Source organism: Bison bison, unplaced genomic scaffold, assembly GCF_000754665.1.
Source record: "Bison bison bison isolate TAMUID 2011002044 unplaced genomic scaffold, Bison_UMD1.0 scf7180017864470, whole genome shotgun sequence".
Classification (NCBI taxonomy): domain Eukaryota; kingdom Metazoa; phylum Chordata; class Mammalia; order Artiodactyla; family Bovidae; genus Bison; species Bison bison.
The window spans coordinates 2,363,266-2,387,964 of record NW_011495031.1 but is presented as its reverse complement, the minus strand read 5'-3'; the positions used below and the strand labels follow the sequence as shown (position 1 = coordinate 2,387,964).

Here is a 24,699-nt window from a genome sequence, read left to right as displayed (position 1 = left end):
AATCATAATAGCAAACATTTTTTGTGTACTTAGTGTATCCTGCTGTACTAAGTGTTTTACAGTCTGGTTTTTCTTTAGTCCTCACAACTTCATGATGTAGTTACTGTTATTAATGTCATTGTTCAGATAATGAAACTGAGACTTAAATAGTAAAATTACCACTCCCAAACATTAGGCATTATGAGTTTTTCATTTTGTCGAATTAGTTAATTCATAGTGATCATATCTTACACTTGGGTAGCCTGCCAATTTCTTTCACATAGGCCTCATCTGATATTGATAGACATAGCATGAGTGTTCAAGACCAGATTATTTAGAGATGCATGTTCTGTAGCTCTCTGGTTCTTCTTGTTGATAATCATTTTTATTTTACAGCAGCTTCTAGTCTAAGATAGGTGTTATTTTCCCTCTATTCAGTTTCCCAACTCCCACTAAGAATCCATTCAGCTAAACTTTAAAACATTAACATATTACTTTGAAAATTAGTTCAGCTTTTATATCGAGTTTTATTTTGCTTCCAAACTTATGATGTCACAGGCTCTTCTCTTATGTGCTGTTTTAGAAATAGCAAAATGTATCCTCTAGATCTTTCTAGCTCAGTATTATCTCCTTATTTGCTGTTGGTTATGTATAAAAATCTTTTATTTTTTTCTGGACAGTAAACTTCAGACACAGTGAACAAAAGATGTGTGCTATCTTAAATGATTTTACTTCTAAAATACCTGGACAACTAGGGATTAGAGCTACTGTGACATTCTCCTTTTCATGGTTTATTTTTTATTAATAATGTTGTATTTTTTCTTTTACTTATGATTGGTTTTTTGCATTGCTGCATGTTACTTTTAAACACCTGGCTTTCTCATTGAACAGTTTCATTTCCTTTAATTCATGTGAAGACCTTACTATTAGTTATTATTCATGTTATTTCATTAATGCATTTTTGTTTGTTTATACATTTACTCTATTTGATTAAGGATAACTCCTATGCTTTTAAAAAAACGTTTCCAAAACCAAATAGCGAAGTTAGTGATTTTTATGTATTTCTTTTTGTCTGTTTTAGGATGGCTACCGTAGAGTAGTTAATGTTGTGCCAAAGAAACCACCACTGCTAGACAGACCTGGTGAAGGAAGCTACAATAGATATTACAGTCATGTTGATTACCGAGACTGTGACGAGGGCCGCAGTTTTTCTCATGATCGAAGAAGTGGTCCACCTCACAGAGGAGTATGTAAATTTCCCCCATGTACTAATTGTTGTTTTTTATAAGTTTAAGAATCATGTAATTTTTGGAATTTATGTGACTGGCCATGGAGGCAGTTGAATAAACACTTCCTGCTTGATGCTCTGTTGAATTGCCTGCTGGACCTGTCAAATGGGAACTGGTAGTCAAGAATCTTGGGGTGCTGGACAAAGTGGGTAAGCGCTCTAGATAGCTCTGTCTTAGATTTAATAACATTGATTCCAACTCGCCTGCTTTTTTATTCCCTCAGTTGGCGAGGGTTTGTAGAACCAGATAAAGGTAATCTTACCTATTGCTTTTGTATTCAGTAAGAATCCGCCTGCAGTGCGGGAGACCTGGGATCGATCCCTGGGTTGGACGATCCCCTGGAGAAGGGAAAGGCGACCCACTCCAGTATTCTGGCCTGGAGAATTCCATGGAATGTATAGTCAATGGGGTCGCAAAGAGTCGGACACAACTGAGTGACTTTCACTTTCACTTTCAAGTGATCAGCATGTAGTTATCTTCTGTTACTGAATGTGCCCAGTTAAAATTACGTTATTTTCATCATGATGAAATGCTGTGGGTGAGGTTGGGTTAAGTGTTGACACTCAGTCTCATTTTGTTATAATTATTAATAAAGTCTACTTCTTACCTCAGAAAGCTCTGCAAACATTGCCTTTCCTATAATAAGCATTTTAAAAATCTTAGCTACTATTGCTTTATTATGTTCTTTTCTTAATCATCTTTAATAATCTAGAAACATATTTAATGTTGCAGTAATCTGTTATTGAACTTGATTGAACTATTCCTTGATGCACTTCCTTTGACATAGCTTGCATGTTTACATCATTCTTCTGCTGAACCATTTTCCTATATTTTCTGCTTTTTCCCCTTTCCTACCATGCAATATCGTAATTAATGAGATATTCAGTCATTGCTTAAATAAAATTTGATGAAAGCTTTCTTACGTCTCAATAGAATTCATTTTTATTTTGTTCACTTTTAAATGTCATGCTTTTCCTTTAGGAGGAAGGGTTCAATATTGAAAAGTAAACATTATGCATTATCTTTATTTTAGAAATACTGAATTTTGCCACCAGAGTCATTCTTTCAGGTAGTCTGAAGGAGAAACAGTTTAGCCTTTGGTTAAACAGTTGTTACCTCATGAAAACCCTGTGGCTGCTTAGTGTAGACAGGGAATTTTGGATTCAGTGGACTAAACTGTATTTGAAACGTAATAGTGCCTTGATAGTATTTTTTACTCTTATTGTTATAAATTGAATTGTTCATTCTTTACACATTTTCTCATGTAATATTCTTCAAACAAATAAACCCACTTGAGATCCTTAGGATTCTCATGATACTAATTCTTACCTAGACTTCAGTTAATATAAAGCAAACTACTTACTAGATCCAATGTGATATTATAGCTGTTGACTTTTTTCTTCAGTTTAATGTTGGGAAGAAAAATGATGAATGCATTTTACTTCTGTAAGTATGGTATGTGATGCTAAAGAGGACAATGAAGATAATATTTTTATTTTAGCTGAATCATTGTTTCTGATTGTAGGTAATGCACATGTTACAGTTGTCCATTGATATCAGGGGATTGGTTCCAGGACCCCCAGTATACCAAATCCCAAGGATGCTCAAATCTCTTACATAAAAAGGCATAGTGTTTACATATAACCTATGTACATCCTCCATGTATTTTAAATCATCTCTAGATTATTTGTGATACTTAATACAGCATGGTGCTATGTAAGTAGTTGCTAGCATGAGGCAAATTCAAGCTTTGCTTTTTGAAATTTTCTGAATTCCACCCTTTCCCCATATTTTTAAATGTGATTGGTTGAATCTGCTAATGTGGAACCTGTGGATATGGAGGACTGATTGTCCCTTGTTGTATGTGTAATGTTAAGTAATGGAGTGTGGATTACTATGTGGTTCCTTCATATGTACCTCTTCCAACTTGTCTGTTTCAGAGGACAAAGTGTGTTACTTTTTAAAATTTTAAGCTTACCTTAATTTTAAACAAGATTTTAAACATCTTGGTCTAATATGGTTTATCTAATATAGTGTTGATCTCTTATTATATTGTTTCCAATTATAGTTTTTAATGGGAGGTAGGATGAGAAAAGGAAACCAATAAGAAAACTGGGAAAGTGACGGTTTCCTCATTAGGCTTCAAGATGAAAATTGCTGAGCAAACTTCACAGAGAAAGAAAATGAAAGATTGAGAAATATGTGTTTGAATTTAAATTGAACTTTTGTTCTTGAACAGACTTTCTCTATTGTGAATGATGGCATGTGTTTTTGACAATAAAGTTGTTTGGGCCCACCAAAGAAATACTTTTAAGTATTTTAATAGAGATAAATAAGTACCACAGGTTCTGAGTCTACCAAATTAGTGGTTTGAAATGGATGACTTGTATCTTGTTTTCTTTCTCATGCCTTTGAAGCACAGAGAAACTTAGAAAAGTATTTTTTCCCTCATATTATTTTGGTTTTGAGACTAGTTTCCAGTAATGTTGTTAGATACAAATAGATACTCTATTTGACCAAAATAATGTAAATGAATATTTTAAGTAACATTTTTCTGTTACAGGATGAATCTGGCTATAGGTGGACGAGAGATGATCATTCTGCAAGCCGACAGCCTGAATACAGGTAAAAAGATAAAAATAATAATATAATTACTTTGATGTTTGCCTCATTGAAATGTCTCCTATTGAAATCTCACCTTAAGGCACATAGATGAAATATTAAATAGGGTTTAAAATTTCAGAAGCAGCTAGTATTATAATCTTTTTGTGACTGTGTAATATACTATTAATGGCACTAGTAAGCTAGCATTCTTATCTCTTGGCATTTCATAATAGACAATAAAAATATTTAAACTATTGTTTATTCTTTTCTGTTTATTAAATTGTTCTTAATGAGTCATGTGGATTATAAGGTATCTATTTACTTAATTAGAAAGTAAGGCATTTTTTTCCCAGAAGTATCCTTCTTGAAAATATTTGAGTCATTACAAATTATCTTCTATTATAAAGCATCTCTTAGTTGCTTTATTTTGATCAATTAAGTTCTGTTGGGAAAACATATTTTGGAAGGACCTCGATCATTGTTAGCTTTGGTTACTTATATAGAGACATTTGATAGAATAGTTAGAAAAAAAGAACAGATAGATTTAACTGGGTTGATAGTTGCTTTCTTGTATAACTTGACTTTGATAGTGTTGGAGGTTGTAAAGGATCCTTTTAAAGATCTCTTATAGCCTGTTGGAGAAGAATCACAAACTCATGGAGAATGGCAAGGAGTAACTGCCACAACGTCACAGGTGCTAGAAGTAGACAGCTGGATTCAGTGGGCGGTTGTTACAGCCCAGTAGTCAGCAGAAGCATCAGCATGGCAGTGTTGGGTCCCTGTCCCCAAGTCCCACAGGGTGATGTGATGGGCAGATTGGTGGCTCTGCACACAGTGGGATGCACTGTAACTGAGAAACCCAGAGTTAAGCTAGATAGCTTTTGTTGCAGTCAGGAAGCAAGCCAGTCCTTTCCTGGGGAGTAAGCAGTCACATGGGAGTTAAACTGCGGTCAGCTTGACCTGTTGAACTATCTGTTGACCAGTTACAAAAACTCTTCTGTAGCAGTGGATGGTTAGGCCTTTCAGTTTCATACCTATGGCGGGGTTCAGAGTTCATGGCAGACTGCTTCTCTCAAAAGAAGCAACAGAGATAACAGATGTTGAAAAATACTTTGATAAAATTTAACACTTAGTATATAACTTCAGCCAGGAAGAGAAAATTCTGTGTATTTAATAAACAGGCATTTGCTATACTGACTGGTAAAGTTAGAGGCATTCGCCTTAAAACCAGAGCAGAGCAATAATGCCTGTTCTCACTGCGTCTATTCATCATGGTAATAATGGTTTCAGCCCCACTCTAACTGAGACAAGGAAAATGAAGGTTAAGGGTTACAATGAAAGAAACAGAATTTATTTACAGATTATATAATTACCCATGCAGAAGATCCAAGTCTATAAACGATTAGAATTATTGGGAAATTAGCAAAGTTCAGTATAATAAAGTCAAGTATGAACAGAATAAATTAGACAACGTAATTTAAAAACACTATAGCATAAAAACTATCAAGGAGTAATAAAAATGAAATTTAATGAAAGTGTGTGAGACCTAGTTGGATGAAATTACAAGTCATTTCTAAAGAACATTTTTAAGGTCCTCAATTAAAAAAGGAGCAATGCAACATCATTGGATGGGAAGAGACAGACATCACAAATGTATCAGTTCTCTTCAAATTCAGGTGTGAATATATAGTTCCAGTCTAAATTCCAGTTTTTTGTTTGTTTGCTGCATCAGTTCAGTTCAGTCACTCAGTTGTGTCCGACTCTTTTCGACCCCATGAATTGCAGCACGCCAGGCCTCCCTGTCCATCACCAACTCCCGGAGTTCACACAAACCGACGTCCATCGAGTCGGTGATGCCATCCAGCCATCTCATCCTCTGTCTTCCCCTTTTCCTCCTGTCCCCAATCCCTCCCAGCATCAGAGTCTTTTCCAATGAGTCAACTCTTTGCATGAGATGGCCAAAGTACTGGAGTTTCAGCTTTCGCATCATTCCTTCTAAAGAACGCCCAGGACTGATCTCCTTCAGAATGGACTGGTTGGATCTCCTTGCAGTCCAAGGGACTCTCAAGAATCTTCTCTAACACCACAGTTCAAAAGCATCAATTCTTTGGCGCTCAGCTTTCTTCACAGTTCAACTCTCACATCCATACATAGCCTTGACTAGACGGACCTTTGTTGGCAAAGTAATGTCTCTGCTTTTGAATATGCTATCTGGGTTGGTCATAACTTTCCTTCCAAGGAGTAAGCGTCTTTTAATTTCATGGCTGCAGTCACCATCTGCAGTGATTTTGGAGCCCAAAAAAATAAAGTCTGACACTGTTTCCACTGTTTCTCCATCTATTTCCCATGCAGTGATGGGACGAGATGCCATGATCTTAGTTTTCTGAATGTTGAGCTTTAAGCCAACTTTTTCACTCAACTCTTTCACTTTCATCAAGAGGCTTTTGAGTTCCTCTTCACTTTCTGCCATAAGGGTGGTGTCATCTGCATATCTGAGGTTATTGATATTTCTCCCGGCAATCTTGATTCCAGCTTGTGCTTCTTCCAGTCCAGCATTTCTCATGATGTACTCTGCATAGAAGTTAAATAAGCAGGGTGACAATATACAGCCTTGACGTACTTCTTTTCCTATTTGGAACCAGTCTGTTGTTCCATGTCCAGTTCTCCCTGTTGCTTCCTGATCTGCATATAGGTTTCTCAAGAGGCAGGTCAGGTGGTCTGGTATTCCCATCTCTTTCAGAATTTTCCACAGTTTATTGTGATTCACAAAGTCAAAGGCTTTGGCATAGTCAATAAAGCAGAAATAGATGTTTTTCTGGAACTCTATTGCTTTTTCGATGATCCAGTGGATGTTGGCAATTTGATCTCTGGTTCCTCTGCCTTTTCTACATCCAGCTTGAACATCTGGAAGTTCACAGTTCACGTATTGCTGAAGCCTGGCTTGGAGAATTTTGAGCATTACTTTACTAGCGTGTGAGATGAGTGCAATTAGGAGTTGGTAAACTGATTCTAAAATTAACAGGAAGAGGCCAAATAACAAAAATAGTATTGAAAAGGTGTGAACACTCAATAGATCATGTATCAGAACAAAGTTGTAGTAATGTGAACAGTGAAACAGTAGGGAGTCTGGAAGCAAACCTAGATATGTCTAGGAGTTTAGGGTATAGCAATAGTAGTATTACAAATCAAATGCAGAAAGAATGAACTTTTAAATAAATAGTACTGGGAAACTTACTCTCCATTCAGGAGAGAAAAACATAAAATTGGAACCCTGGCATGTGAACATAAATAATCTGATATAATAAAGACCTAAATATAAAAATCAAAATTTAAAAAAACATACAAGTTTTGATTAGGCTAACTAATGGTTTATAATGGTTTATTTCTCCCCAAAGAACCAGCTCTTGGATTATTGTACTGTGTACTATGTATGGTACTATGCTTAGTCTCTCAGTCATGTCCTACTCTTTGTGACCACATGGACTATAGACCACCAGGCTCCTCTGACCATGGGATTTCCCAGGCAAGAATACTGCAGTGGGTTGCCGTTTCCATCTCTAGGAGATCTTCCCAATCCAGGAATCTAACCTGCATCTCCTGCATGGCAGGCATATTCTTTACCACCTGAGCTATTTCTGTCTTTATTCTTTCTTTTCTTTTTTTAGCATTTTCCCCCCTGTACCTGTGGATAATTTTACATAAATGAAACAAAATTATATATGTTACTCCTCAATCTTTGTAGCAGTGTTAGTAGCTTGGTATATGTTCTGTTAGGTTGGTGCAAATATAATTGTGGTTTTGGACTGTGAATTTTAAGTCATTATATCTAGGCTCAAACACATCTTTATTAAGGAAAATAGAAACCATTATAATCAACATGTTATTGTCAATGAGAAATAAGTTTATTTATTCCTGTAGCATAAAAATCCATACTTTGGGATTCAGCAGACTCTTGGAAAGCATTTTCTGCCTCCTGATGGTTATGGAAGTGTTTTCCCTGCAAAAAGTTGTGGAGATGCTTAAAGACGTGGTACTTGGTTGGTGAGAGATCAGGTGAATATGGCAGATGAGGCAAACAAAATCTCATAGCCCAATTTGTTCAACTTTTGAAGTGTTGGTTGTGCAACGTGCGATCAGGTGGCGTTGTGGAGAAGAGTAGGGCTCTTACTGTTGACCAGAGCTGGATGCAGGCGTTGCCGTTTTCTATGCATCTCATTGATTTGCTGAGCATACTTCTCAGATATAATGGTTTCACCAGGATTCAGAAAGCTTTGGCGGATCAGATGGGCAGCAGACCACCAGACAGTGATGATGACCTTTTTTGGTGCAAGTTTGGTTTTTGGAAGTGCTTTGGAGCTTCTTCTTGGTCCAGTCACTGAGCTGGTCATCACTGGTTGTCATATACAATCTACTTTTTGTTGTATGTCCCAATCCAAAAACGGTTTGTCGTTATTGTGTAGAATAAGAGAAGATGACACTTCAAAATGGTTTTTTAAAAATTTTTGGTGAGCTCACAAGGTACCCACGTACCTAGCTTTTTCACTTTTCCAACTTGCTTCGATGACCATATGCTTACAATGCCAAATGACCATAGAATGGTTGACACTGAGTTCTTGGACAACATCTTGTGTAGTTTTAGAGGATCAGCTTTGATGTTCCTCTTAGTTGGTCATTGTCAACTTGTGATGGCCAGCCACTGGACTCATTATCTTCAAGGCTCTCCTCTCATTTGCAAAATTTCTTAAATCATCCTGGCCAGATGCATTGTTGATGTTGTGAGTCGTCTCTGCTTTCTGACTAGTTCTGAACTCAACTAAGAAAATTGCTCAAATTTTCTTTTTGTGTAGTATCATTTCCGTAGTTAAAATAAACAGCAAGTAATAAAGTCATTAGCAAAAAAACATAAAGTAAGAAATGCATGTTAAAATCATTTATAGCATAACCACATTTATTTGAGTGTATTCTAATATCAAATGGCAAACTTCAACAACACAAAACCACAGTTACTTTTGCACCAACCTAATATTTTGTCTGTATTCACAGACACTTGGGGTATTTGATTTTTGTTAATGAGGTCAGCTTCCCTGGTGACTCAGATGGTAAAGAATCTGCCTGCAATGCAGGAGAACCGTGCAATGCACGAGACCCGTGTTCCATCCCTGGGTCGGAAAGATCTCCTGGAGTAGGAAATGCCAACCCACTCCAGTATTCTTGCTTGGGAAATCCCATGGACAGAGGAGCCTGGTGGGCCCCAGTCTCTGGGGTTGCAAAGAGTCAGACACAACTGAGCAATTAACACTTAAACACACTTCTTTCTAAGTTGATTTTCTCTAGAGGCTTGTGCAGATCCCTCCAAGTTATTTGGTTTAACATTTTTTGAATTTCCAAGTAATATTCCATTATGTGGATAAACCAGATATTTCAGTTGTTTACCTGTTGATGAATATTCATGCAGTTTCCAGTACAAAACAATATTGCAATAAATCTGAGTACATAATATCTTTAAGAAACAGTACTTTGGTACCCATGGGATAGATTGCCAAAAGTGGAGTTTCTGGGTCAAAGGGCATGTATATTTTAAATTTTAATAGGTGTTTTCAGTTTGCCTTCTAATAACCTAAAACAAATACGCTTCATTTAAAAAATCTAAAATTTTAACTTGGACATTTAATTGTTTTTCTTATCTATTAACAAGTATAGTTTTAAAATTTCCTTTAACCACTATTGTAACTAATAGTAATTTAATACTGATTCTGATGTAGTAATCCTAGTTATTTGTGATCAGAGAATGTTGCCTGTACTCTTATTCTGTTGTTTGAAATTCGTTGATTCAGTAGTGGGTTTTTTTTTTTTAATTTCTCTATTTTTAAACTTTTTAAAATTAAAAAACATTTTTAGCCATGTCACACAGCATGTGGGACTTTTAGTTTCCTGACCAGGGATCAGACCCATGCTCCTTACAGTGGAAGGATGGAGTCTTAACCACTGAACCACCAGAGTGGTTCCTGTTGATCATTAGTTGATCAGTTTTCTTATCTATACCATGGACATTAAACAAGTGTATTGTTTTCAGATTTTTTCTGGGTATATGCATGTACCTCATACAAGCACTATTTACAATAGCCAAGACATGGAAGCAACCCCTTGCCCATCAGTAGACAATGAATTAAGAAGATGTGGTGTATACACACACACACACACAATATTACTCAGCTGTAACAAAGAATGAAATACTGCCATTTGCAGCAATGTGGATGGACTGAGAAAATATTATGCTAAGTGAAATAAGGGATAAATGACAAATACTATGTCACTTATATGTGGAATGTAACAAATAATAGAAGTGGCTGTGTATGTAATACAGAAACAGATTCACAGATATGCAAAACAAACTGGTTACCAAAAAGGAGAGGGAAGGTTAGAGGGATAGGTTAGGGGTATGGGATTCACAGATACAAACTGCTGTGTACAAAATAGATAAGCAACAACTGTATACTGTATAGTACAGGAAATTACACCTGTTATCTTAAAGTAACCTGTAATGAAATATAAACTGAAAAAATTCTGAATCATTATGTTGTATACATGAAACTAGCATAATATTGTAAATCAACTATACTTCAATTAAAAAAAAGGATTACATGATTCAACACATGCAACACATATTTTACCATGCCTGTTACATAGTAATCGTTTAAAAACATATTTTTAATGATTAAAAAATAATTTTAAAAGTTAACTGGTGGGGAAAAAAGCAAGGTATATTCTCTTTTCAGAACAGAGAGTTAATTTTATATGTTATATTCATTCATTTGTTAAGTATTTACTGTGTACTTTGTATATATCAGATACTCTTCTAGCCTCTGGAGATAATAAACTCCTTTCATGAAACCTACATTTTAGTATAGATTATAGATAGTAAACAGGTGTAAAACAAAGCAGTTTTTATGAAGAAAAATGAAGCAGCATAGTAAACTAGAAAATGCTTCTATTTCAACACCTTCACTTGACGTCTGGACATCTTCAGTAATATTTCACATTTTACGCTATCACAGAAGTTACAGCTTTTAGTGGCTGGCGTCTTCCTGGTTATCTTTAAGTTGTTCCCTATCAGATGGACTCATTGAAGAGTTCCTACTAAAAGACTTTGTGAGTGGAAAGTAGCTATTGTTGTAGGGGGAAAAAAATGATTGCATCATAAACCATACAGGAGTAGTTGTATATTTTTGTAAGAAAACAATTCTGAGCAATTTGGAGACCCGTACTTGTCAGTACTTTTGTTTTTGTCTCCAGCAGTGCCCCAGTAATGCACTTTATAGCAAAAAGATCTAATTTGATCTCATAGGTCCTATTTTTGTAGACTTTTTTAATCTGGAACAGTTCCTCAGTCTTCCCTTGATTTTTATGGCTGTTTTTGGCAAAATGAATACAGGACAGACATTTTATAGAATATTTCTCAATTTAGGTTTGTCTGGTGTTCATGATTAGATCCAAGTTATGCATTTTATTTTTTTCTGCTGCAGTTTCTGAAGTGATCCTGTCTTTATTGTGTTTTGTTAGACTGCAAATGTTGATTTCCTTTTTTGGTGGTGTTGTCTTAGTAAGATTGGGATCTGCAAAATTTCTTCACTGTGAATTCAGCTTTCTTCCTTGAAGTTAGTGTTTTGATACTTTGAAACTATGTGATTATGCCATTCTACATCCCATTTCACTCCCTTCCTACTTTTAGTATCCATTGATGTTTCTTGCCTGAATTAATTAGTAATGAGATGCTTCTAAATGAGTGATTTCATAATTAGATGTTTCTTTCTATATTGTGTAGACATGTTTTGAGGAAGAGCTTTCTTTCTCTCTGCTACCCTCTTTAAATAAGAAACAAAACTTTGTTTATATTGGGTTGGCCAAAAAGTTCATTTGGATTTTTCTGGAAGATCATATGGAAAACCTGAAAAAACTTTTTGACCTACCCAGTATCAGCAGATTCCTGTTTTTGTTCAGTGTGGTATAATCTGTTGGTATCATTATTTTGATGCCCGAATTTGGCCATCAAATCCCTTCAAAGTAGCTTCTGTGTGTTCTTTTAAAAAATATTTTGTGGTAAAATATACATGACATAAAATATGCCATTGTAACAGTTTTCAGGTATACAATTCATTGGCATTAATTATATTTAGAGTGTTGTGCAACCATCTCAACTATTTCCAAAACTTTTCATCATCCCAAACAGAACTGCGTACCCTTTAAGCAATAGCTTGTTATTCTCCTTTACCCCCAGCACCTGGCAGCCAACATTCTAGTTTCTATTTTTAGGAATTTGCCTGTTCTAGATATTTTGTATAGTTGCATTCATACAATGTTTGTTCTTTTCTATCTGTCTTCTGTCACTTGACATAGTATTTTCAAGGTCTGTTGTATGTTGTAGCATATATCAGAACCACATCCCTTTTTATGGGTGAATAATATTCCCTTGTATGTGTATACCACATTTTGTTTCTCCATTTTTCTTCTGATGAACTTTTGGGTTGTTTCTACCTTTTGGCTGTTGTGAATAATGCTGCAGTGAACACTGACATATGAGTGTCTGTTTTGAGTTTCTGTTTTCAGTTCTTTTGGTTACATATGCAGGAGTGGAATTGCTGGGTCATATAGTAATGCTTTATTTAGCTTTTTGAGGAACCACCAAATTGTTTTCCATATTAGCTGCACTGTTTTACATTCCTGCCAGCAGTGTCCAAGAGTCCAAGTTTTTCCTGCATGCTCACCAGCAACTCATTATGTTTCTATCATTATCATCAGTCATCACCATTATTACTATTATTATTGCCATCCTGGTAAGTGTGAAGTGATATCTCCTGGTTTTGATTTGCATTTCCCTAACGACTAGTAATGATGAACAACTAGTTTCATGTGTTTATTGGCCATGTGTGTATCTTCTTTGAAGAAATGTCTATTTAGTTTTATTTGTCCATTTAAAAGTTGAGCTGTTTGTCTTTTTGTTGTTGAGTTTTAGCAGTTCTTTATGTATTCTGGATATTAAATCCTTTTCAGATGTACAATTTGTAAGTATTTTCTACCATTCCGTAAATAGTTTTTTCACTTTGTGAATCATGACCTTTTTTGATGTACAAAATGTTAAAATTTGATTAAATTTAATGTATCACCTTTTCCTTTTGTTGCTAATGCTTTTGGTGTTATATATGAATTCATTGCCAAATTAAGATCATCTGAGTTATTTTGACTTATCTACCTCATTTTTTGATTATTTCTTAACTTTCTGCTGAAAGATGTTCTAGGTCCTTCTTATACTTTCCCTGCCCCAGCCCTCAAATCAGCAGTTTCTCTAAGGAACACAAGTTCTCTTTAGTGGAGAGTGTTTGTTATAGATAAGACCTGGATACACACTTTTATACCCGTATTTATTTTTATACAGTATTTCCATATTTGACTTCATGGCAGTATCCCTTCATCTTTTCCTAATTTTACTCCCCTTCTATATCATTGAGAGAATCCTGGCTTTCAGTTGTTGGGATAAACAGTCCTCCATGGGTCTCTTGCACTCCTACACATCTTACCAAGTTATGCCAAGAAAGCAAGGCCCTGATCGCTGTTTATCTGTCTTATTTCTCAGAGCTGGGTTTGTGGTGAGCAGTCTTGAAGGATAAGGTAATGTCTTCCTCTGTGTTAAAGAGCAGGCTTGCTTTTTTTTTTTCTTTCTTTCCCGTCCTTTTACAAGCCTTGGGCTATTCTAGTCCACTCCCCCCCCCATTTTTACTTATCTTTTTTTTTTTTAAATTGGAGTATAATTGTTTTACACTGTGGTGTCAGTTTCCGCTGTTCCAACAAAGTGAATCAGCCATATATATACATATATGCTGCCTTTGTTTTGAATTTCCTTCCCATGTAGGTCACCAGCAAGTACAGAGTAGAGTGCCCTGTGCTATATAATAGATTATCTTTTTTATACATAGCAGTGTATATACGTCAATCCCAGTCTCCCAGTTCATAGGCTTGCTTATTGCTTGGTGTAAAAATAGTGGATTTCCCAGGTTTCCTCAGGTGTGAGCCAGACCCACCACATGTGCATGTGCATACACCTGGGCTCATATCAGATCATCCCTGTGGGACTTGGAACCTGGAGAAACTCACGCAAACATGCCAGTGCTTATGGTGTTTGCTATGCTGGCGAATTAAGTCTTTTGTGTCTTCCGCAGGCATCCGCGAGGTAGTAACAGCTCGTTAGCTTGTAAATAGGGTGAAATCTGATCTCAGACCTGAAACTAGCACCCTTGATATTTTGCCTACATTCCAGTACATAGTAAATCTTCTGACCCTGTCAGTCTTTCTTCTTACACAGCTCAGCACTTCCTTTTGCAGATTGCCATCATTCCTGGGCTTCCTTGCTTTCGCACCATCTTCCACAGGTCTATTACTGGCAGTGGAACATCTGTTTTATATGTTTCATATTGTTCCACATTATGTACTTTATAAATTCAGTGTATGTGTGTATATATATATTGTGTGTGTGTGTACATGTACATATATATATATAGTAGTTCTTATTCAAATATGTTTTATTAATGGGAGTGTGGAGTCACTGGAAACAGTCAACAGAGGAAAAGAGAATGTGTCAAGTTTTCTGTCATCCTCATACAATACCCCCCATCCCCTGCCCATGCTCTGAAAATTACCACTTTCTTATTTAATAGAGCCACATACCTGATAATTTGTCTACATTTCAAGTGTATCATTACCTACTACTCTTGGTTCTGTTTTTACCCAGTGATTATCTGTTTGTACAAAACACATTTGTTTGTGAAATTCAAAATATGTTAGGATTTATTTCACTTTGTATTTAAGGAACATGTTATACTTTATCAGGAGTTATTGATTTAGAGAGAATGAGTTTTTTTTTTTTTAAGTAATTTTTTCCCCTGTAGAATAAACCTTAGAATAAAGTATTAAATAATACTGAAAAATATGGAACAAGAGTGTCACCAAGTGGCCAGTATACTTTATTTTTAAATACTGTTCCCCCCCCCCCCCCATATTCACATATGGAAAATTTAGATTTAGTACTTTAGTATTTCATACTGCATACTGATGTTTTTAAAAAGAGTAAGTAACTTTTATTTTTATTATAGCTCTTTTATCTTCTTAGGTGATAATCTCTTTGACAGAGAAAAATACTATATAATATATTTTTTGGTTTTGTTCAGGGGTACAAATGTTTATTGAGTGTTTGCTATGTGTAGGCCACTGTGCTCATATCACTTGCTTACAGTCTACTTAGTGAAATAGTTGGGCAAGTAGATAGTGTAGTATAATACATGCTCAAGTTTCATCGAATGCTAAACTCAAAGAAGCACTTATCCTATACTGAGATTTTATTAAAAGTTTCCTGTAGGAGCAGATTAATTTGAATAGAACCTGAAGGAAAGTTAATATAAGTTAATCAGAGAAAGAGTAATGGGGACCATATTCTTACAAAGCTGTGTAAAACCATGATGTGTACAGCTATTCACAGGTGATTATGTAAGAGCTAGCAAACTATGGATTAAACTATAACTAAGAAATCTGGGTTTTATTCTATTAACTCTGATAAATTGTTGAAAATTTTTAGCTTCATAGGAAGAGAGGGGCTATGGTAACTCAGATTGTGGTTGGTCTTCAGTGTAGGGGGTTACTTTTAAAAATGGCTCTAGAGATAGAACAAGAAGCCATGAGTATCTGAATTGGAAAAGGCAAATTGGGTTGGAGGAAAAGGGTTAAATTGGATAAATGCTGAAAAATCAGCAAAATGTGGTTGTTGGATATGATAAGAAAGAAGAGGGAAATGCCTGGATTTTTCATTTTGTTTACTGTGTGTATAAAAATGTCATTATCTGAGATTGGCAGTACAGAAGGAATGGTTTCAAGGGACAAACTGCATTCAAAATCGAGCTTGTCCAACGAGAAGGTATCTTTAGACAAGAGCAATGGACTAAGGTCAGAACCCCTAAAACACTTTTATGGAAGTGATGGAAGATAAAGGTCTTTAAACAGCATTAAAGGTCACCGATGTCTCTTGCAATTGAGTGTTTCAGTGATAAAAAGTAAAATATCTCCTGGGTTTGGCGGTGTCAGGATGAATGACATGTGAAGGGGATAGATTCAACATGGGTAGATAACTTTAAAAGAAAAATAATTGAGATAAAAAGTAGGCAGTATTGTTACTTGGAGACTGGAACTGGCCAAATGGACATCACTTAAAACATTTTTAGCTGATCGGTAACGAGCATATTTATAGATGGAAGAGAAAAGAGAGGCTGAGGGTATAAGAAAGAAAAGGGCTAACTGATGAAGCACTTAAATGAGGACAAGGATGAAGACTATTGATAGAAGAGCTAACTTTTGATGGCTGGGAGGAGACAATCATATATCAAGAAAGAAAGGATAGAATTAGGGACAGGCAGATGAAGACACATTGTGAGAGAGGAATCCGGACTGGTAGTTGAGGTACTCATTTCATGTCTGGAGATTGCTATATTTTTCAGTCTGGGAGGTAACTCATTGAGAGTAAAAGATTTGGTACTAGGTTAAAGGACTTGGGGAGAATTATCAAGATACAGAATACTTGCTGACATGAATGAGAGATTGAGCTCACTAATGATAAGTAAAAATTTTATTAGTGCAGTTGAAGGCACAGCGGAAATCAGAGACTATGTACCTGTAGGGGATCAATCTGTAGGCTCTTATAATTTCTCTCTAGGATATGGCAGCTCTAAGTGTATTAATGAAGAAATCACAGATATTGGAATTAATGTAGGCTTTGTCTTGGCTTACATGTTGTATCAGAATTGACAGGAAGGAACGTTAGTAGTTTTCATAGAGTGTTTCAAATACTGTAATTTAGGCTGGAAGCACAATGAGAACGGTGTTCATGAGTTACTGGATACTATAGGGACTTACAGGTATCTGTAAAGTGGAGGTGCAGTTATTGTAGGAGTGAGAAACTGAAGGATAAGACATTGTTATAAGAAGGCCGTATTAGATTCTGATGAAGAGCACGTCTGGGTAATACGTGGCAAGGTGTTGGATTTAGGGGAGTGGCTAAGTATTGTGGAGAGGTAAGAGGTACCTGGCCAGGAAATTGCTCCCAAACTTCACAGATGATCCCCTGAATTCTGAAAGTCACTCGTGATGTGGATAGGTTATGTTACAGTGCAGACTGTGTCACTGAGTGCAGGCTTTCGGAAATGTGGGCGCATTCCCAGAAGGTTGAAAATATAGGCAGTGTGGGGTTATGGTGGGTATGCATGAATTTAAATGAGAAGTTTGTCAGTCTCTTTCTCCCTCTTCTTGGAAGATGGAGGGTTTAGAACATAATCCTGTGCCCCATGTACCTCAGGACTTTGAGGTAAAGTCATCAGTGTGCACTTATTACTCAGCAGATTGAAGGGAGCTAGTATTTGTGTTCCACTGCCAAAGTTTCAGTTAAAGAAGTTGGAGGGATTGGTTTATGAAGAGGCTGATGTGAAAACATTTACAAGATTGACTCATTTCTTTATTTTGTTACATGAGTATATACAAATACAGCTATTAGACATAAAGGATACTTGTAATACTTACAGGTGAGTAGTTAACATATTTATCTGTAGTAATAAGGCCCATGTCTATTAATGGCAGTAACTCATATGCTTACAGTGACCATGTGAGGGAATATAAACAAATGCTGAGGGTCAGATTGGAGCAGCTGCTACCTGGTAGCAGCTGATCCATGCTGTTTAGCAATCTATTTACTTCTGACCTTGAAAGAACTCAGAAATCCAGATTTTTAAACAATGTTTAATTTCTTGATTTTTCAGTGTTCACAATTAATTAAAATGAAGATTTGTTGTCTTTAAAGTAGGACATTAACCTGGGACTCTGAAATGAAGAACATGTAATAGCAGCTGTCTCATAATGGTGTTTCTCAGTCCTGGCTGTACTCTGAATTAGGTGTAAAGCTTAAGAAAGAGTACTCTGTAATTCCTACTCACTCTTGGAGATATGATGTAATAATTGGTGGGTGGAACCTCAATATTAATATTTTTTAAAAGCTCATCAGATGTTCTAATGTGAAGCTAGACTTGAGAACTATTGATCTAATAGGTAGTATAGTGTGACAACAGCCCAGAAACCACAGGATCGTGTTAACAGTGTTAACTTCTTGGCACCTTCTCTCATTTGTGATACCTTTATCTTGAATCTTTATTTTTTAAAATTTTCATTTATATGTTTTTGGCTGCAGTGGGTCTTTATTGTTGTGTGCGGGATTTCTTTAGTTGTGACGAGCAGGGGCTACCTTTTGTTGCAGTGCGCGGGCGTGGTTTTCTGACTGTGGTAGATTCTCTTGTTGTGGAAGCTTCCCTCGTGGCTCAGATGGTAAAGAATCTGCTTGCAATGCAAGAAACCCACGTTCGATCCATGTGTCAGGAAGATCCCCTGGAGGAGGGCATGGCAACCCACTCCAGTACTCTTGCTTGGAGAATTCCATGGACAGAGGAGCCGGGTAGGATACAGCCCATAGGGCTGCACAGAGTCTGACACGACTTAAGCCACTTAGCCCAGCATAGCACTCTTGTTGCAGAGCGCTGGCACAGTAAGTGTGGTGCTTAGTTGCTCTAAGGCTTGTGGGGTCTTCCTGTACTAGGAATCGAACCCTTGTCCCCTGCATTGGCAAGTAAATTCTGAACTACTGGACCCCCAGGAAAGTGCCTTGAACCTTTGTTCTTGATGGTAGTTATTCCCTTTGCCCATATTTCTAAAACTTGTGTTGGTAAGAATTGCTTAGAAGTTCATTAAAAATGAAGTTTGCCAGGCTTTATCTCAAGAGATTCTGATTCAGTAAGTGGAACCTTGGAATTTGATTGTGATGCAGAGTTTGAGAAACTCTGGCTTGTATGTTTGCTATGCTAAGTCACTTCAGTCATGTTCGACTCTGTGAGACCCCATAGACCGCAGCCCACCAGGCTCCCCCGTCCCTGGGATTCTCCAGGCAAGAACACTGGAGTGGGTTGCCATTTCCTTCTCCAATGCATAAAAGTGAAAGTGAAGTCGCTCAGTCGTGTCCGACTCTTAGCGACCCCATGGATTGCAGCCTAACAGGCTCCTCCGTCCATGGGATTTTCCAAGCAAGAGTACTGGAGTGGGGTGCCATTGCCTTCTCCGATGTTTGCTACTGATGGTAAACAAATCTCTGGCTTTGGCTTCTCTTCTGAACTCTACATTTTTTACATCCAACTGCCTATTAGACACATTTTTCACATGGAAATACCAAACTTTTCATTGAAAACTTTTCATTTCATCATTCTTCAAAGACTTCTACCTCTTCTTCACATATCTTAGGCACACAGATGGACTACTTTTCTTAGCCTTCCTACTAGTTACGTGCGGCCTTGTGACTATCTCCAGTATAATGTGAGTAGGAGTTCTGTCTCTACACACATTCTTTCACACACATTTACCTTTTCCCGTGTTGCAGGGTGGGCCCTGGAAGGCAGTGGCATCAAGCATGTGACCTTGGAAGCCACGCGTTGAAATAGCAGTGTGGTCAGCCTGGGTTCTTGGAGCAGAATTTCTCACCTTGGAATGCCTGCCCTAGACTGTTTGATGGTGGTTAGATAGACTTTTATGTGTGTAATGAATCAACATTACATTTTTTGGTATTTTTGTTACATCAAGTTAGGCACGTTTTTTCCTTAGTAACATTAGGTATTGTTTTAGGTATTAGAGATCAAATTATGACTAAAACAAAAAAATCTATATTCTAACTGGGGGATCTCTGTCCATATCTCATGCTTCGAATACTTTTTAACTGTAAAGATATGGTTTTGTCTAGACTGGGTCTCTAAACATCTAATCTCAGCTCTGGTACAAGACAGTTACTTGATTTTGTTGTTGTTCACTCAGTCAGTCGTGTCTGACTCTCCGTGACCCCGTGGACTGTAGCAGACCAGGCTTCCCTGTCCTTTACTGTCTCCTGGTTGCTCAGACTCATGTCCATTGAGTCAGTGATGCTATCCAACCGCTTCATCCTCTCTTGTCCCCTTCTCCTCCTGCCCTCAGTCCTTCCCAGCATTAGGGTCTTTTCCAGTGAGTCAGCTCTTTGTATCAGGTGGCCAAAGTATTGGAGTTTCAGTATCAGTCCTTCCAATGAATATTCAGGGTTTATTTCCTTTAGAATTGACTGGTTTGCTCTCCTTGATGTCCAAGGGACTCTCAAAAGTCTTCTCTAGCACCACAGTTGGAAAACATCAATTCTTTGGTGCTCAGCCTTCTTCGTGGTCCAACTCTCACATCTGTACATAACTAGTGGTAAAACCATGGCTTTGACTATATGAACCTTTGTTGGCAAAGTGATGTCTCTGTTTTTTAATATGCTGTCTAGGTTAGTCATAGCTTTCCTTCCAAGGAGCAAGTGTCTTAATTTTATGGCTGCAGTCACCATCTGCAGTGATTTTGGAGCCCAAGAAAATAAAGTCTGTCACTGTTGCCATTTTTTTCCCCCGTCTATTTGCTGTGAAGTGATGGGACTGGATGCCATGATCTTAGCTTTTTGAATGTTGAGTTTTAAGCCAGCTTTTCACTCTCCTCTTTCACCTTCATCAAGAGACTCTTTAGTTCCTCTTCGCTTTCTGAGTAAAAAGTAATATGCTCAAGTTACAGTACCCCCTCGTTCTCTTGTTCCACGTTTAAAAACAGATATTTGAGGTCTGCACACTTAACTTTTCTTAACTTTGCTTAAGCAGTTACCCAGATGCTTTCTCAAAATGATTCCTGAATTTTTAATTCCTTTTTGAAGATCCTGCTCACTAGAAGTAGCCAGTATTTTGTGTGAAATATTTGAGTGTTGAATGTGGGAAGGAAAGGTGAGGTCCTGAATAAGAGATAACTTGCTTTCTTTCTCCCTCTTCTCCTCTCCCCTTGTATCTTTGCCTCTTGATTTGCCTGATTTTTGCTCTTAACCGGTAAACATACATCTGCTGAAACTGAGAGGTTGATCACAATTTGTTTGGTTTGGTGTGAGGGGTTGGAATTATGTTAACAGATGAGAATCCTGAATTTTATAAACCTGCTTTTGAAACCAGCATTCAAAGTAATAAATAGGGCAGATGGTTCCAGGTTCACATTTTGAGTAACAGTGTTATAGGGTGTCTGTTCTTCCCATCTTACATTCTCTAGGTGACTTTGCCTCCTGTACTTTTCCAGCATTGCGGCTGAAATGTTTGTGATGCAGCCAAAGATCTTTCCTAACTCTCAAGTTATATACTTTTTCGATAATAAAAAGCATCAGTTCCTTTAAATATATGATTTTGGGCAGGGGGAGACTTCATAGTAAGCATTCTAGCTATACTTATATTTATTTCTTCAAGGGCTCTTTTTTATTGCACTCATTATATGTGTTGATATCATTTTTAATGTAACTAGAAACTTTATAAGGGCTTCCTTGATGGCTCAGACAGTAAAGAATCCATCTGCAATGCAGGAGACTCAGGTTTGATCTCTGGGTCAGAAAGATCCCCCGGAGAAGAGAATGGCTACCCACCCCAGTATTTTTGCCTGGAGAATTCCATGGACAGAGGAGCCTGGTGGACTACTGTTCATGGGGTCACAAAGAGTCGGGTGGGACTGAGCAACTAACATTTTCACTTTCACTAAAACTATAGTTTGAAAGCTTTTGATACAAGTTTTCTTTCTGCAGTAAATGGGAGTTTGTCTTAAGTACAAAGTTTTGCCCTGTGAATTATGAACTCTCAATTAAAACATGCTCAAGTTCCCAGTATCTTGTTGTGTTCAGCATGCTTCAGGCTCATTATTAAAGAATTGTTAAGAATTCTTTCTTAAAATCAGGATGATACTTGCATAAAAATGATTATATTGTACTGATATTGAGTAATTAAAAAAAATTTGTTTTGGCTATGCTTCTCAGCATGTGAGATCTTAGTTCCTTGAACAGAGATCAAACCTGTGCCCCTGCATTGGAAACATAGAGTCTTAACCACTGGACCACCAGGAAAGTCCACCCTATAGATGAATTTTATGAATGAGTACTGGAACTAACACATTTTGATAGAAAAAAAGTATAAATAGAATGGTGATATTTCTGTCAATCAGTCTGTTCTTTGCTTTTAATTTTTGGGGGTGAACTAATGACAATCTATAGAGATTTTGTTTTGCATTCTGTATCCTAAATGACAGTTGTATATGTGAATTTAATTTATACAGTGCTTCAGGAAATAGTTCTGTGTTTAAGAATGTCCATCTTAGATTTATTTTGCTTGTGTGATTTTAAGTACTTAGATTTTCTTGTTAAAATGGGATTTTTATATCTGAAATAGTTTTTAAAAAATATTTATTATTTTTGACTACATTGGGTCTTCGTTGCTGTACATGGGTCTTCTCCAGTTGGTTGAGCAGAGGCTAATCTCTGCTTGTGGTGTGCTGTATAGTCCATGGGGTCGCAAAGAGTCAGACACCACTGACCAACTTTCACTTCACTACTTCACTCATAAGTGCAGTCAACAGCCAGGAAGAGCTCTGCTCCACACAGTGACTCAGGGACCCAGGGTCGAAGGACCTCTGTCATTTTCTGCATGTAGCATTTCCAAGGTTACCCTGGTCTCAACATCCAGCAGGCAGATGCTGGGATGGAGAAAACAGGGAGGCACTATGCACATGAGCTTCAGTAGTTGTAGCATGTGGACTCAGTGGTTGTGGCATCCTGCCTCCAGAACACGAGCTCAGCGGTTGCGGTGCATGGACCTAGCTACTCCACAGTATGTGGAATCCTCCCAGATCAGGGATGGAACCTGTGTTCCTCGCCTTGGTGGGTGGACTCCCATCTACTGTCCCACCCTGAAAGTCCCATCTAAAATGATTTTAAGGAATTTTAATTAATATTCAAGAAAACAGAAATCCTATATTTCAGATAAGGGTCATTCAGATCAGATCAGATCAGTCGCTCAGTCGTGTCCGACTTTCCGTGACCCCATGAATCGAAGCACGCCAGGCCTCCCTGTCCCTCACCAACTCCCGGAGTTCACTGAAACTCACGTCCAACAAGTCAGTGATGCCATCCAGCCATCTCATCCTCTGTCGTCCCCTTCTCCTCTTGCCCCCAATCCCTCCCAGCATCAGAGTCTTTTCCAGTGAGTCAACTCTTTGCATGAGGTGGCCAAAGTACTGGAGTTTCAGTTTGAGCATCATTCCTTCCAAAGAAATCCCAGGACTGATCTCCTTCAGAATGGACTGGTTGGATCTCCTTGTAGTCCAAGGGACTCTCAAGAGTCTTCTCCAACACCACAGTTCAAAAGCATCAATTCTTCGGCGCTCAGCCTTCTTCACAGTCCAACTCTCACATCCATACATGACCACAGGAAAAACCATAGCCTTGACTAGACGAACCTTTGTTGGCAAAGTAATGTCTCTGCTTTTGAATATGCTATCTAGGTTGGTCATAACTTTCCTTCCAAGGAGTAAGCGGCTTTTAATTTCATGGCTGCAATCACCATCTGTAGTGATTTTGGAGCCCAGAAAAATAAAGTCTGACACTGTTTCCACTGTTTCCCCATCTATTTCCCATGAAGTGATGGGACTGGATGCCATGATCTTCATTTTCTGAATGTTGAGCTTTAAGCCAACTTTTTCACTCTCCACTGTAACTTTCATCAAGAGGCTTTTGAGTTCCTCTTCACTTTCTGCCATAAGGGTGGTGTCATCTGCATATCTGAGGTGATATTTCTCCCGGCAATCTTGATTCCAGCTTGTATTTTTTCCAGTCCAGCGTTTCTCACGATGTACTCTGCATATAAGTTAAATAAACAGAGTGACAATAGACAGCGTTGACGGACTCCTTTTCCTATTTGGAACCAGTCTGTTGTTCCATGTCCAATGCTAACTGTTGCTTCCTGACCTGCATACAAATTTCTCAAGAGGCAGATCAGGTGGTCTGGTATTCCCATCTCTTTCAGAATTTTCCACAGTTTATCGTGATCCACACAGTCAAAGACTTTGACATAGTCAATAAAGCAGAAGTAGATGCTTTTCTGGAACTCTCTTGCTTTTTCCATGATCCAGCAGATGCTGGCAATTTGATCTCTGGTTCCTCTGCCTTTTCTAAAACCAGCTTGAACATCTGGAAGTTCACGGTTCACATATTGCTGAAGCCTGGCTTGGAGAATTTTGAGCATTACTTTACTAGCGTGTGAGATGAGTGCAATTGTGTGGTAGTTTGAGCATTCTTTGGCATTGCCTTTCTTTGGGATTGGAGTGAAAACTGACCTTTTCCAGTCCTGTGGCCACTGCTGAGTTTTCCAAATTTGCTGGCATATTGAGTGCAGCACTTTCACAGCATCATCTTTCAGGATTTGAAATAGCTCAACTGGAATTCCATCACCCCCACCAGCTTTGTTCATAGTGATGCTTTTCTAAGGCCCACTTGACTTCACATTCCAGGATGTCTGGCTCTATGTCAGTGATCACACTGTCGTGATTATCTGGGTTGTGAAGATCTTTTTTGTACAGTGCTTCTGTGTATTCTTGCCACCTCTTCTTAATATCTTCTGCTTCTGTTAGGTCCATACCATTTCTGTCCTTTATCGAGCCCATCTTTGCATGAAATTTTCCTTTGGTATCTCTGATTTTCTTGAAGAGATCTCTAGTCTTTCCCATTCTGTTGTTTTCCTCTATTTCTTTGCATTGATCAGTGAAGAAGACTTTCTTATCTCTTCTTGCTATTCTTTGGAACTCTGCATTCAGATATTTATATCTTTCCTTTTCTCCTTTGCTTTTTGCTTCTCTTCTTTTC

General features: G+C 37.6%; 1 protein-coding gene across 4 annotated transcripts in view; it reads left to right on the top strand.

Annotated features, from left to right (window-relative positions):
- Window positions 1–24,699, top strand: part of PPHLN1 (periphilin 1) — a 179,548-nt gene that overhangs the window by 36,819 nt on the left and 118,030 nt on the right. For 3 of the 4 annotated variants that reach the window (XM_010860759.1, XM_010860760.1, XM_010860761.1), the window contains exons 3-4: window positions 1,061–1,225; window positions 3,832–3,893. In XM_010860759.1, coding sequence (XP_010859061.1) covers window positions 1,061–1,225; window positions 3,832–3,893 — 227 coding nt within the window. The remainder of the gene's footprint in view (window positions 1–1,060; window positions 1,226–3,831; window positions 3,894–24,699) is intronic. The other variant, XM_010860762.1, reaches the window with a different exon arrangement.